Here is a 12,839-nt window from a genome sequence, read left to right as displayed (position 1 = left end):
CAGAATGGCTTAAAGAGCTTTTGTCAAAGTCAGAAGCCCAGGCTTGATCACAATTGAATCAGGCTCTCCAGGACTATTTATATATGAAACAAATATGAAAAGTTCCCTAAGTGGCTCTGATGTGAGTCACAGGTGAAGAACTGCTGTCAAGATGATAAAATTATTGGTGCTTTAATAAAAATTACCCAGTTACTACTTAATCAAATGTTAAAAATGTCACTAAAAAGACTCAGGCAGATTAATGTAGGAGCTAGCCAAATAACCAAAATGAATCAGATAGAATTAATATTTGTGGAAACTATAAGCAAGAGATCCCAATCTTTACAGGTTTTTCCTATTCAAATATATAGATATGCAATTTTAAATCAAAACCATGTCACCTCCCCACAAGTGTCACTCCTATTGAAATAAGCTTTTGCTGCATTAAAGTGAACTATAAGACAGGAGTGCCAGGGTGGCTCAGTCGGTTAAGCATCTAACTTTGACTCAGGTCATGATTTTGCAGTCTGTGAATTTGAGCCCCACATTGGGCTCTGTGCTCAGAGCCTGGAGCCTGCTTTGAATTGTTTCCCTCTCTCTGCCCCTCCCCCACTCACACTCTGTCTCTCTCTCAAAAATAAACATTTTAAAAAATAAAAAAAAAAAATTTAAAAAGTGAACTTTAAGACATACGTCATTAGCATTAAATTCCTAACTTGGCCCTCACATGATTAGTTTTAATACACTTCCAAAGCAAGCTTTTTCTTTTTTTTTTTTTAAAGTGAACTCTATGCCCAATGTGGGGCTCAAACTCATGACCCTGAGATTAAGAGTTGCATGCTCTACCAACGGATCCAGCCATGTGCCCCTAAACCAGGGCTTCCCAACCTTAGCACTGGTTGATATTTTGAGCTGGATAATTCTTGGGGACAGGTGGGGCACACAGGTTGTCCTGTGTATTATAAGATATTTAGCAGCATTTCTGGCCTTTATCCACCAGATGCCAGTAAAACTCCGTATTACTTCAGTTGTGATAACCAAATTGTTTCTAGACATTAGCAAATGTCCTCTGGGGTGAGAGAGCAAAGTCACTCCCCACTGAGAATCACTTCCTCTAATGAATATTTCTCCTGCCTGGCTTTCTTCAGACAATTTTTTTTTTTTTTCTGAGCTAATGAGTTATTTAATTTCTTCATATAGGACAAAGTGAGCAGACCCCCAGAAAGGACTGGCTGGTGTTTTCTATTGCAAAAAGCAGCAATGATGTTAACTTGCACAAGTACTTCTCACTTAGCTATCAACAACACATTGGCAGAACTGGGTTTGAATGCCATTCAAGCACTTACCAGCAGTGTGGTCTTGAGCAAGTCACTTAACCTCTCCAAAGGTTTCATCTGCAAAATGGGAATAACAATATCTACTTTGTAGAGTTGCTAATGTTAAAGATAATTTAAGTAAAATAGTACTTATGCCTGACACACAGAATTGCAACAAACGACAGCTGTTATTGTATTACCATAAAGGTTTAGAGCAATGAAGGATATTGTACACCCTCCACAATGCCTCTATCAGTACTCCAACTTCATTGTGCATTAGAATCACCTGTGATGTTAAAAACTGAAGATGCCCAGATCCCACCCTCCAGGAGGTCCAGGGACAACAAAGAGAAAAACTGGCTGAGATTGTTATGTTAAACTTGACTCTGTTGTATTTTCATGCTGTTGTAAAATTTTGCAGCATTCTAAGACCCAAGAAAGAAGCAATTCATGAAAATAACTGAACCATATAAAATATTTGTCATAGAGAACAAAAACTACTTTCAAATAATGACGTTTTAACAGTTTATTTTGAAGGTCATTTTAAAAACAAAGTTAAAGACAATCTGAGAAAAAAATTGCACAGAATACACTCATTAAATAAGTATTGTGATTAAATCAAAATAAGGGAAATGTTTTCTTCTGCAATTCCGGAAATAAGTTCTGTTGTCCTGAAGGTTCTTATACTTCCAAAAGGGGGGGGGAAATCTTGGCAATTAAAGCTGCCTCTTAATCATGTAAATCTACAGTAGAAACAAAATTTTTTCTGTTCTTCCCAATAAGTCAGTTTCGATCTTCAAACTGTGCCTTGTTTTTTAAAAGATATGATGCTAGAAATTCAATGGGATTTGGTGGTCTGGAAGGGAAAAGAAATTCAAAATTTAGAAATTTATATTCTAGGTGTATTAATTTAAATGTATTATTCCATTAACAAAAACACATCTTTTTAAATTTAATTTTCATTTTACACTCAAAGGCCATTTGTAGTAAATATGGTAAGTGAAACAGACAAGCAAGTTAGTCAACAATATGGTTTAAAGAGGCTGAGATTTTTGTATGACTTAAATCTGGCTATAAACTCAATTCTAAAACACAAAGTTTCAAAAATGTAATGTTTGACAGTGGGATGACGATTACCCAGGATATTGAAATAAGGACTTAAAGGGGTCACCAGGGAGAACTCTGGGGTGCTGACAGTACTCAGTTTCTTGATCTGACTGCAAGTTTTGTGGGTATGTTTGGATTCTGAAAATTCATCGAAGTGTACACCTATGACATGCACAATTTTCTCCACAAGTATCATCCTTCAATAAGAGTACAAAACCAATATAGGAAAATGGCTGTAGCATCACTGAGACGAGTGGATGAACTCCCAAAAAACCAATCAAAGGAATCAACATTCATTTGGACAAGTAAGTTCTATTATATTTTAAGTCACCTGTATTTTACTTCAAATATTTAAATCAATAATAATTCTAATACTGCTACCCTACAGCACACCTGAGAAGTTAAAACATATTTTTTAGAATTAAGAGGTGGGAGAATGGGGAACTGGAGAAAGGTGGTCAAAAGGCACACACTTCCAGTTACAAGATGAATAAGCACCAGGGGTGTGATATCTGGCACGATGACCTCGGCTAACACTGCTGTGTGAGAGACAGCAAAGTTGTTGAGAGTAGAATCTTAGAGTTCTCATCACAAGGAGGATTTCTTTTCATTTTTTTTTCCTTTTTATTGCATCTATGTGAGATGAAGCATGTTAACTAAATGCCCTGTGGTAATCATATCACAATATATGTAAATCAAACCACCGTGGTATATACCTTAGGCTTATACAGCGATATATGCCAATTATTTCTCAATAAAACTAGGAAAAAATGTTAACAGAAGATGTCATTTCCCAATTATCACTTTTCCATAGATTATGCTTGCTGAAAAATGAAGATGAAAGATGAAAAATTGGGGGAATCAGATATTTAAAATCCTACTATGAAAAGGCGTATTTAGAATTCATTTATAGTGATCTCAAAACATTCCTTTACCATTTTAAATAGCCTTTTGAACTGCCTAGACATAAACAACATTTTTCACATAATATTTATGGTTAATTTCATGAATAATTTTGCCAGAATTCCTTCCTTAAAAATGGTTTTTAATAATAGCATGTTACTTAAAAACTTCTTCAAATTTTTCCTTCTAGCATTTAAAGTAATATTTATAATTTCTAATATATTGGATTTCTGTAAACAACAAGAAAATATAAAAGATGCCCATATTTTAATTGACAGAATTAGAGCCGAGACATAACTTGCAGTCATAAATAAATCCTCTTTTATACGTATAACTAATTTATAAAAACATTTTCCCTATTGGATTTGCTTATACAAAAAGAATTTAGGCAGAATTACTAGGAAAAAACATGTACAGAAAAAACTGTAATGTTGCTAATAAATATAAATCAAAATACCTTGACAAGAAAAGTTAACAGTCACACTGTTAAGACTATGATAATGGAAGAAACTTAAGGATAAGTTTTTGGATGGAAAAATGGTATTATGTGTCAAACACTATAAAAAGAGTCATGTTCCTCAAACTTGCAAATCAACTCTTGGAAATTTATCATAAGAAAGTAATGAAACAAAAGCAAAAGAGGCATGAAAACATATAACACAGGTCGCCTGCTAACCTATAATAACAAAGGAAATTGGACCTAAGAGCTCAACAATAAGAAAATGGCTAACTGCAATACTGTTATAATTTAAATTATAATCACAAAGCCTATGCAGAGATATGGAAAAAGTTTTAGTTTATAATATTAAGTAAAAAGGAGATAAAATTACATGTACACAATTGCAAATCTTTACAAATATGCATATGATCTAAGATCAGTAGAGATAAATGAAAGTGTCTTAATTGATGATATTAGGGCTGACTTATATTTTATTTTATTAACTCTTTATATTGCAAGAAATACTTAAACATAACTAATGATAACTAATGAGATTTCACTTAGGGAAGTCTTTATTTTGCTTTCTCCAGGAACTCCATTTGCAGACACTATCTTACCTTTCTTTTGCAAGCACAGCCAGTCCCTGTAATAATATAGGCACAACTGTCTGATCCAGGTAGGCACGAGTTGGCAAAGACTGAAGATCCACTTTCTGTTTTGATGACTTTTCTGCATTAATCTTCTCATTGTCTACTATCCTCTAGTGGATTCAAAAAACACGCATGTATATTACAAATAACTAGATTGAGTGCTAAACAAAAAATAACGGAAATATGACATGAGTAGAAAAGGCAAATCAATGACCAGAGAGTTGGTATGGTAGGGCAAATCTCTCTGCCAAAATAAAATCAGACCCATCTCTAAATTTCATTTAAGCCTTTCTTCTGTGAAGGCACCATAGTGTCTATTCTTTTAATGTCTTATCTCTAGATTCTATTCTTTCTGTCTCTTTCTGCCAGTTTAGGAATAAATACAAGTGCTTTTTCTTTCTTTCATAAGAATACTTTCCTACAATATGCTTCAAAAAATATGGACATGACAATAAGTAGCACTGAATCACAGTGAGAAAGCTAGTCCTGTTTCAATTCTTTCATCACAGGCAGTTATCAAGGATAAGCCTCACTTCCGTAGTAATAGGTGTGTAACACTTTAGCAACACTTGCTAAACTCTTAACAGAGAGAGCAGGCTTCAGGCTCAGAGCTTTCCAATGGCAATAGAATATAGCTAAAACTTATCCCCACCATTTCACATTCACTATTTTCTTGTTTATGGTTATCCTCTATCAAATGAGAATGTTTTTCCATTGGTTTCTTTTTAAAGAAATGCATTCATGATTTTTAAAAGTGAACAGAATTAAGAAAAAATAAAGTAAATGATAGTCAAAAAATGAGGATCATATGGAAAAGATCATTAATGTGATATTTAAATGATGTTTAAGAAACGACTTATACTATTACTCCTAGAAACCCCCAAATTTAGGTCTTTCACATAGATTCATCTGACATCTTTACTGAAAAACTTTGCATTCTTTTACAAATCGACCATTTTAGAAATTTAGAAATAAGTTGCTATCTACAAGACAAACCACTATTAAGAACACTTTCATTTAAATAAACTTTTGGGGCACATGGAGGACTTAGTTACTGGAGCATGCAACTCTTAATCTCAGGGTTGTGGGTTCAAGCCCCACGTTGGGGGTATAAATTACTTAAAATCTTTTTTAAAAAATGAACTTTTGGGGCACCTAGGTGGCTCAGTCGGTTGAGCATCCGACTTCAGCTCAGGTCATGATGTCACAGTCTGTGGGTTCAAGCCCCGCGTTGGGCTCTGTGCTGACAGCTCAGAGCCTGGAGCCTGCTTGCGATCCTGTGTCTCCCTCCCTCTCTGCCCCTCCCTCACTCTCACTTTGTCTCACTCTGTCTCTCAAAAATAAATAAATGTAAAAAAAATGTTTTTAAAAATGAATTTTGCTTCAATCATACTCAAACTGGATATAAATGAGTCAATGACAACAAAGAAACATTTTCTAGACTTAGCTTTTTTAGACAATTTTATTTTGTAAAAAGTGGTAAAAAACAAAAAAACTTTAATCATATACCTACAATATATATGTACTATGATTTCCAAAGACACTTCCCACAACTATGTCAGGCAACTACTCTAATCAGGCTCATGATTTTTCCATCTTATTTTGAGACTTAGTAAGATGATAATGTTCTGTACTTAATTAATGTATAAAATATCTATTTACTTGCTCATGGATTAAGAAACTTACTGTTCCTCAGTAAATTTCAACAGATAATGCCCATATATGACAAAAACTAGTCAGTTACATGACATTCCAATACCTTCAATAAGGAAGCAATTAATTGCTTCAATTAAGCAATACCTGATTAACTCCTATATATTTTATAATAAAACCCCTTGACCAAATCCTCTCATCTTTCATTCAAATATTTAATGAATATGCACTATGTGCCAACTGCTAATGCTTAATTTTAGTTAAGCCAAAATCCTGAATTAATTGATATATATGTATATGTGTGTGTATATATATATATATATATATATATATATATACACACACACACACACACACACACACAAATCCACCCCCCTCCAAAAAAAGGTATAAGATGTTAACGGTGTAGAACAATGATCACAAAAACAGGAGGGAAAAAAGGCGACCCCTACGATTGTCATAGGCTACTGCTTCCTGCTAGAAAACATATAGGATGCAATGCAGAAAGAACCAAAGCAGAGCCCAGCAATCTCCCCAAGCTGAGAAGACAGACTTGAAACTTCAGGGAGATCAAGACAACTAGAATTTACAGGACAGTGTACTGAAGAGTACATGGAAAGGAGAGAAATGTGCAGAAAGACACTAAAGAGACTGCTTTGCAGTCTTCAGGTGAGTACTTATCAGTGCATGGATGTAGGGCAACTACCCAAGGCTAAGGGAAAAAACACCTAAAATAAGCAGGAGACAGAATCCCCGGAGCTCACACAAGACCAGGAATAGTTCATGTTCCTGTGACACAAAACTGGAAAACCACATAATATGCGGAGCCTTGGGGGAGATGCAAGAGGAGGATATTAGGCCTCAATTAAAGGTCGGTCTGGTCTCACCTGGAAAAGCTTAAAGCAAACCTCAAAGAGATCAAATTGTTTCTCAGTAACTTAACTGTGTCCTAGACCAAAGTTCAAGAATATTTGAAGGAATACAAAAATAACCAGTACCCAACAAGATAAAATGCATAATGCCCAGCCTCCAATAAGAAATCACCAGGCAAGCAAAGAAGCAGGAAACTACTACACATAATGAGGAAAACAATTCAGTCCACAGAAAGAGAACCAGAAATGATATAGATGATAGAATAGGCAATGCCATCAACCAGCTATTATAATATATTCCACATCTCCAAGAAGGGAAAGGAAAACGTAAATAAATTAAGCTAACAGTATTTAAAAATATTTGAAGAAATAATGGCCGAAATTTTTCCAAATTTCATGAAAACTCTAAACCCACAAATCCAAGAAACTCAATGAATCCTAAGCACAAGACACATAAAAATAATTAAAAAAAGAAAAAACACACCAAGACATATCATAATCAAATTATTTAAAACCTGTAATAAAATTAAAAACACCCAGAGAAGACACATTAAGTATGGAGAAGAAAAGACAGAAATGATTGCAGATTTCCTGCCAGAAATAATGTTAGCCAAAGACAATAGAACAAATCTATACGCAGCAAAAATATCTCAAGACAAAAAAATAAATTAAAAAAATAAACATAAAGACAAAATAACGCTTTTTTTAAGACACTCAGAAGCTCGAAGACTTCCTTACCAGTAGACCTACACTGTAAGAAATGTTAACAGAAGCCCTTAAAGCAGAAGGAAAATGATGCCGGATAGGAAATCTCCATCTACACAAAAGAATGAAGAGTCAAGATGGTAAATATGGTAAATGGTAAATAAGTGAGTAAATGTGAAATATTCCTTTCTTTTATTGTTTAAATCTCTTTAAAGACAACTTTTTAAAGAAAATAAAAATAATGAGGGGCACCTGGGTGGCACAGTCAGTTAAGGGAGCAGCAACACTTGATTTTGACTCCAGTCATGATCTCATGGTTCAAGAGTTTGAGCCCTGGATCCAGCTCTGCACAGTGAGCCTGCTTGGGTTTTTCTCTCATTCTCTCTCTCTCCCCAACCCCCGCTTGCACTCTCTCTTTCTTTCAAAAACAAATAAATAAACTTTAAAAAATAAAAAAAGTAAAAATAATGGGGGCGCCTGGGTGGCTCAGTCAGTTGAGTGACCGACTTTGGCTCAGGTCTTGATCTCATGGTTAGTGTGTTCGGCCCTGCATCGGGCTCTGTGCTGACAGCTTGGAGCCCGGAGCCTGTCTTTGGATTGTGTCTCCCTCTCTCTCTGTCCCTCCACGACACGCACTCTGTCTCTCTCTGCCTCTCAAAAATCACGAAAACCAATAAAAAAAAGTTTTAATAAATTAAAAAAAATAATAATAAAAATAATGACTTATGGTATTTATAAAATATGTAGAAGGTATATAACAATGGCACAAAGGCCAGTTGAAAGACAATGGGAGAACACTGTCATTAAGGTTCTTACACTGCACACTAAAAGAAATAATACCACTTGAAGGTAAATTGTTAAGCTAGACTTGCATGCTATAAACCATAAAGCAAGCCCCCAAAAAGAAATTAGGAAACAAAATGGAGTAAGACAGAAAGTAGCAGCAACTGTAGTGGTTTCCAGACTTTCAGATATCACAAACATCAAATTCAAAATTACACAATTAATGAAGGGACCAACATAGGGAAATGAACTCTATTTTCCAAAGTAAAAACTTACAAATAAATAAATATATTATTTTACTACCACCATTAATTCGTAAGAGAATGGGCATTTTTTTTAAACATTTTTTAATGTTTATTTATTTTTGAGAGAGAGAGAGAGAAGGGAGGGGCGGGGAGACACAGAATCCGAAGCAGGCTCCAGGCTCTGAGCTGTCAGCACAGAGCCCGACGTGGGGCTCAAACTCAGGAATTGCGTGATGGTGACCTGAGCCACCCAGGTGCCCCAAGAGAATGGGCATTTTTAAATTATAAAAGCAGGAAGACTAATCACCAAACAATGTATCATTATCAAATACTCCCTCCGCTCATTTTTTCCTCACTTTTCCATGGAAATTGGTCTGAGGACTTGAGAGAAACACTTTGGGAAACACTGCTGTACTGTATCACGGCTCTGCCTTCGTACACAAGCACCATCACAGAAAGATTGTGCTGATGCCTTAAAAGAAGTTTCTTAAAGGAATAGAACACAAACTGGTGTAATTACTTTACACAAAGTTTTCTTTTGTGTAAATAGTAGCTGCTACTATTATTACTTCGCTTGGAAATACTCCTGCACTCATTTATCCAAACTTAATCACTGGCAAGGTCTTTCCCTATTTTTTTTTCTCCCCCAATAAAACATACACATCTCCTGGAAGCCTCTATTTTCCTAACCAATCCCACCCAGCCTTGGCTAATTCATTTGCTCTAGCATTTACTCATTCATTTACAAAATAACTTCTACTTCTTTTAATTTTTGTTGTTGTTTATTTATTCTTGAGACAGTGCATGAGCGAGGGAGAGGCAGAGAGAGAGGGAAACACACAATTTGAAGCAGCCTCCAGACTCAGAGCTGTCAGCACAGAGCCCCCACATGGGACTCGAACCCAGAGCGGTGGGATCATGACCTGAGCTAAAGTCGGATGCTTAACCCACTGAGCCACCCAGGCACCCGTAACTTCCACTTTTAAACAACCTCCTAGCACTTATATGCAAAAGCTCTGGGAAAGTATATCCACTTGTGTATGTTTTTTGTGTGTACTCTTTGAATTCAGACTTCAATGTGTAAGACAAAAACAATGTCTATTATGTGTGTTACAGCTTCCAAAGGCATCTACTACTGAACGCAAAAAGAACACAACACTTACTCATTCCACCAGCACACTATTCTGCTACAAAGACAATGGGTGTAATTTTAATGCGCAATTTTTCCAAAGAATATCCCAACAGATTCATCAATAGCCACCAAGCAAAAACGATTCTAACAGTCTCCATTGGTGACGCATGTTTGTTTCTTTATATCACTTTCAGAAGTTCAAACTCTTGACTCAAAAGTAATTTGGACTTCTGTATACCACGAAGCATTAGTACCACTAATAAAACAAGCTACCCATAACTTGATACTGTTTGGTTCATGCTGAGATAAAAGTTTTCCCTCGTGCAAAGCAACCTGGTAAAAATGGATCCTAAGTTTTCTCCAGCACATAAGAGACGCTCAGAAACGGCAAAAGAACTGGGCGAATTACCTCGACATTGTCTGTAAGACCGTACTCAGAGTGAGGGTTTTCTGCAACCTAGAAAACAAAACACAGGTCACTGAGACACGAGCCGCCCCTTCTCGCTGCACACCGCCACCCTGAAGCCAGGGCCTCCTGGTACCTGCGTCTGTCCCTCCAGCATCTGCTCTGGCTCCATGGCGGACCCTGCAAGTCACAATCCCCGGAAACCAGTCTTGGAAAACAAGAAGAACGGCGAGTTACCCGGGAGATTTCAACACGAAGATGCCAGGATGGAGTCCAGCCCAGCCCAGCCCCCGACCCCGCCCCTCACCCCCACCTGGGCGCGGGAGCACCCGGAGCAGTAGAGGAGCAAGGTGGGACAGTCCAAGACAGGGCGCCCGCATCAGGTCCGGAAGCTCCGCGGTAGTCCCAAGAACCTAGAAGAAGTGGGAAAAGGGGGAAAGGGAGCTGATTACCCGCGCCCAAGCCGCTCGTTCTTATGAGCCCTGCACCGCGCCACCAACTCCCAGCACAAACCGCTTCAGCCGTAAGTGACGGATGTCGCACGACTGCCGCGCCTGCGCAGAACTCCCCAGCCGACCTGGGGCGGGATGGTACCTTGGACCTGTCCTGAGTTTACGTTGCGCTGTGCGGTCCGCAGTGTCCTGGTCAAAATGTGGCCCAGGAGGTCGCGAGAGACTTGTCCTTCAACTTGCCCACTCAAGGCAAGAGCCAGCCCAGCTGCAGACCCAGTGACCACCGCAACTGGCAGGAGTTCAGCCCCGCCATGCCGCGGTGCTGCCTGAAAGCTTCTGCCGAAGCCCTTCCGCGCGGAAGCAAAATCACCCACCCGCTGGGTGGTTTTTATTAAAAAAAATCAGACCTAAGCTAAGGAGTCTACGAAAGAATGTCAGTGTTTTACTCTAAACAGATGGGGGAAGAAGCAGTATTTAGGGGTTTCATGGTAAGCTCTGGTCAAGTCCTTAAATCTGTGAATATGCGATGTTAAAGCTATTTTACACTTGTATCAAAATTGGCAAAAAGCAACCTGCTTTCCAAAGTGTGATACTATTGATACTATTGTATTTGTAAAAAACACAAAGGATAATATGCCTCCTACATACAATTTGTAAATAGCAAACAAGATTGTTTTAATTTCAATAAATTCCATTTATTTTAATGTAAATAAAAGTGATACACTGAAGTTCCTACCTTTGATTCAACAATCCCATTTGTAGCTGCACTTGTAATATGAAAATTTGGAAACTTCATATGGAATATTTGGAGACTAAATATGTCATTTCAACATAAAGGAATGTAAGCTATTAAAAGTCATTACTCTAGAAATACAGAAATATTTATGATTATAATATTACATTTTGAAAAAGGTAGAATACAACTTTATTTTGCTACTCTGCAAAAACTGAATTGATAAAGGTCTGAAATAAATTTGTTTAGTAACTAGACTTGTGGGTACATTTTTAAAGTTTAATTTTGTAAAGTATACTTGATTAGTATTGTAATTGGTGGTAGTTACCATGTGGCACTTTGAGGATTTTTCATGTAGGACTGATGCAAAGATGTGGATGCATAAGTGTAGGAAATAGAAATTGACAACTACATATATTAAGATTAAATACTTTTCAGGCATGGGAAATAACAGCAAATAAGTCTAGAGAATAGTTGGGAAACTTAATAGTTAATGTGCATTACTATATCAGCATATATCCATACATTTCCCAAAACAATAGGTGCATAATAAATATTTCCAAATTCCAGAAAGTAACTGAGAGCTGCTAATTTATATTTTCTAAATGCCAACAGTTTTAGTAAAGTGGGAAGCTAGACTGAGCTCCTTCAAGGCAGGGACCCTGTCCTATATAACTTAGTACTTCATAAGGTTCACAGCATATATGGAGTTGATTCATAGTCAAAGCTGAGTATGAATATATATGCTGAAACTACTAAAGACTATATATCTTTGTATATATGCGTGTGTTTGTGTGCTCTCTCTCTATATATATACACATATATACATATGTGCTGCTCCTTTTGGTAAATACACACACGCGCGCGCACACACACACACAATTAACTGTCAGCCAGGTTTCTCTCAATCTAGAAGAGACTTCTAAGTATGGTTTACAAAAAGCTTCACTAAAATTTTTACATTTACAACTTTTTGAAAAATTCAGAGAAAAATACATAGCCACAGAGAGGTGGGAGAAAAACATGACAACTACAGATGATTTAAATGAACTAGCACAAAAGTGATAGGAAGTGTAAAGTTACTTGAAGAGACTGCAGAATGCTGAGTGCTTGTATGAAATTAAAGATTCTAAAGAGGATGGGCCCTGAGAACCATAATTATGACAGAAATTTGCAATAATGTGTACTCTCTAGAGAGGGATAAATGAAAAGAATGAGAAAAACATTTAACTGTTATTTGAACTTGGAGTACCAAACTTGGTTCAGCACTCTCTCATCTGCTTCTGTTATGTCCTTCCATTACAGCGCTTACCTCATTCTGCCTTATACATTGTTTGCAGTCAAACACAATTAGATTCTTTAGTTCTTCAAAGAGAAAAATCTTATTACATTCATCTTTGTATTTGTTTCTTATATTCAGTAAGTTTTTTTTCCAAAGTGAATTTATAAGGAAAGCAAGCACTT

The 12,839-nt window shown here is 36.7% G+C and overlaps 1 protein-coding gene across 3 annotated transcripts; it reads right to left on the bottom strand.

The window, feature by feature from the left end:
* Positions 1-1,806: 1,806 nt before the first annotated feature.
* On the bottom strand, positions 1,807-12,706 carry DPY30 (dpy-30 histone methyltransferase complex regulatory subunit). 3 transcript variants are annotated; one of them, XM_043604199.1, is made up of 6 exons: positions 12,688-12,706; positions 10,504-10,603; positions 10,327-10,398; positions 10,194-10,241; positions 4,362-4,504; positions 1,807-2,151 (listed from the first exon to the last, which is right to left on the bottom strand). In XM_043604199.1, the coding sequence occupies exons 3-6, from the start codon at positions 10,360-10,362 to the stop codon at positions 2,079-2,081; spliced, it is 300 nt and encodes a 99-aa protein (XP_043460134.1). In that variant the 5' UTR covers positions 10,363-10,398; positions 10,504-10,603; positions 12,688-12,706; the 3' UTR covers positions 1,807-2,078. The 3 variants fall into 3 exon arrangements, with proteins under 3 accessions (XP_043460134.1, XP_043460133.1, XP_043460132.1); XM_043604198.1 differs by lacking the exons at positions 10,504-10,603; positions 12,688-12,706 and adding an exon at positions 10,643-10,751; XM_043604197.1 differs by lacking the exon at positions 12,688-12,706 and having other exon boundaries at positions 10,504-10,721.
* Between the last annotated feature and the right edge of the window lie 133 nt (positions 12,707-12,839).

The sequence above is a fragment of the Prionailurus bengalensis genome, chromosome A3 (assembly GCF_016509475.1).
Source record: "Prionailurus bengalensis isolate Pbe53 chromosome A3, Fcat_Pben_1.1_paternal_pri, whole genome shotgun sequence".
NCBI classification, from domain to species: Eukaryota; Metazoa; Chordata; class Mammalia; order Carnivora; family Felidae; genus Prionailurus; species Prionailurus bengalensis.
This window is presented reverse-complemented; position numbering and strand designations above follow the sequence as displayed.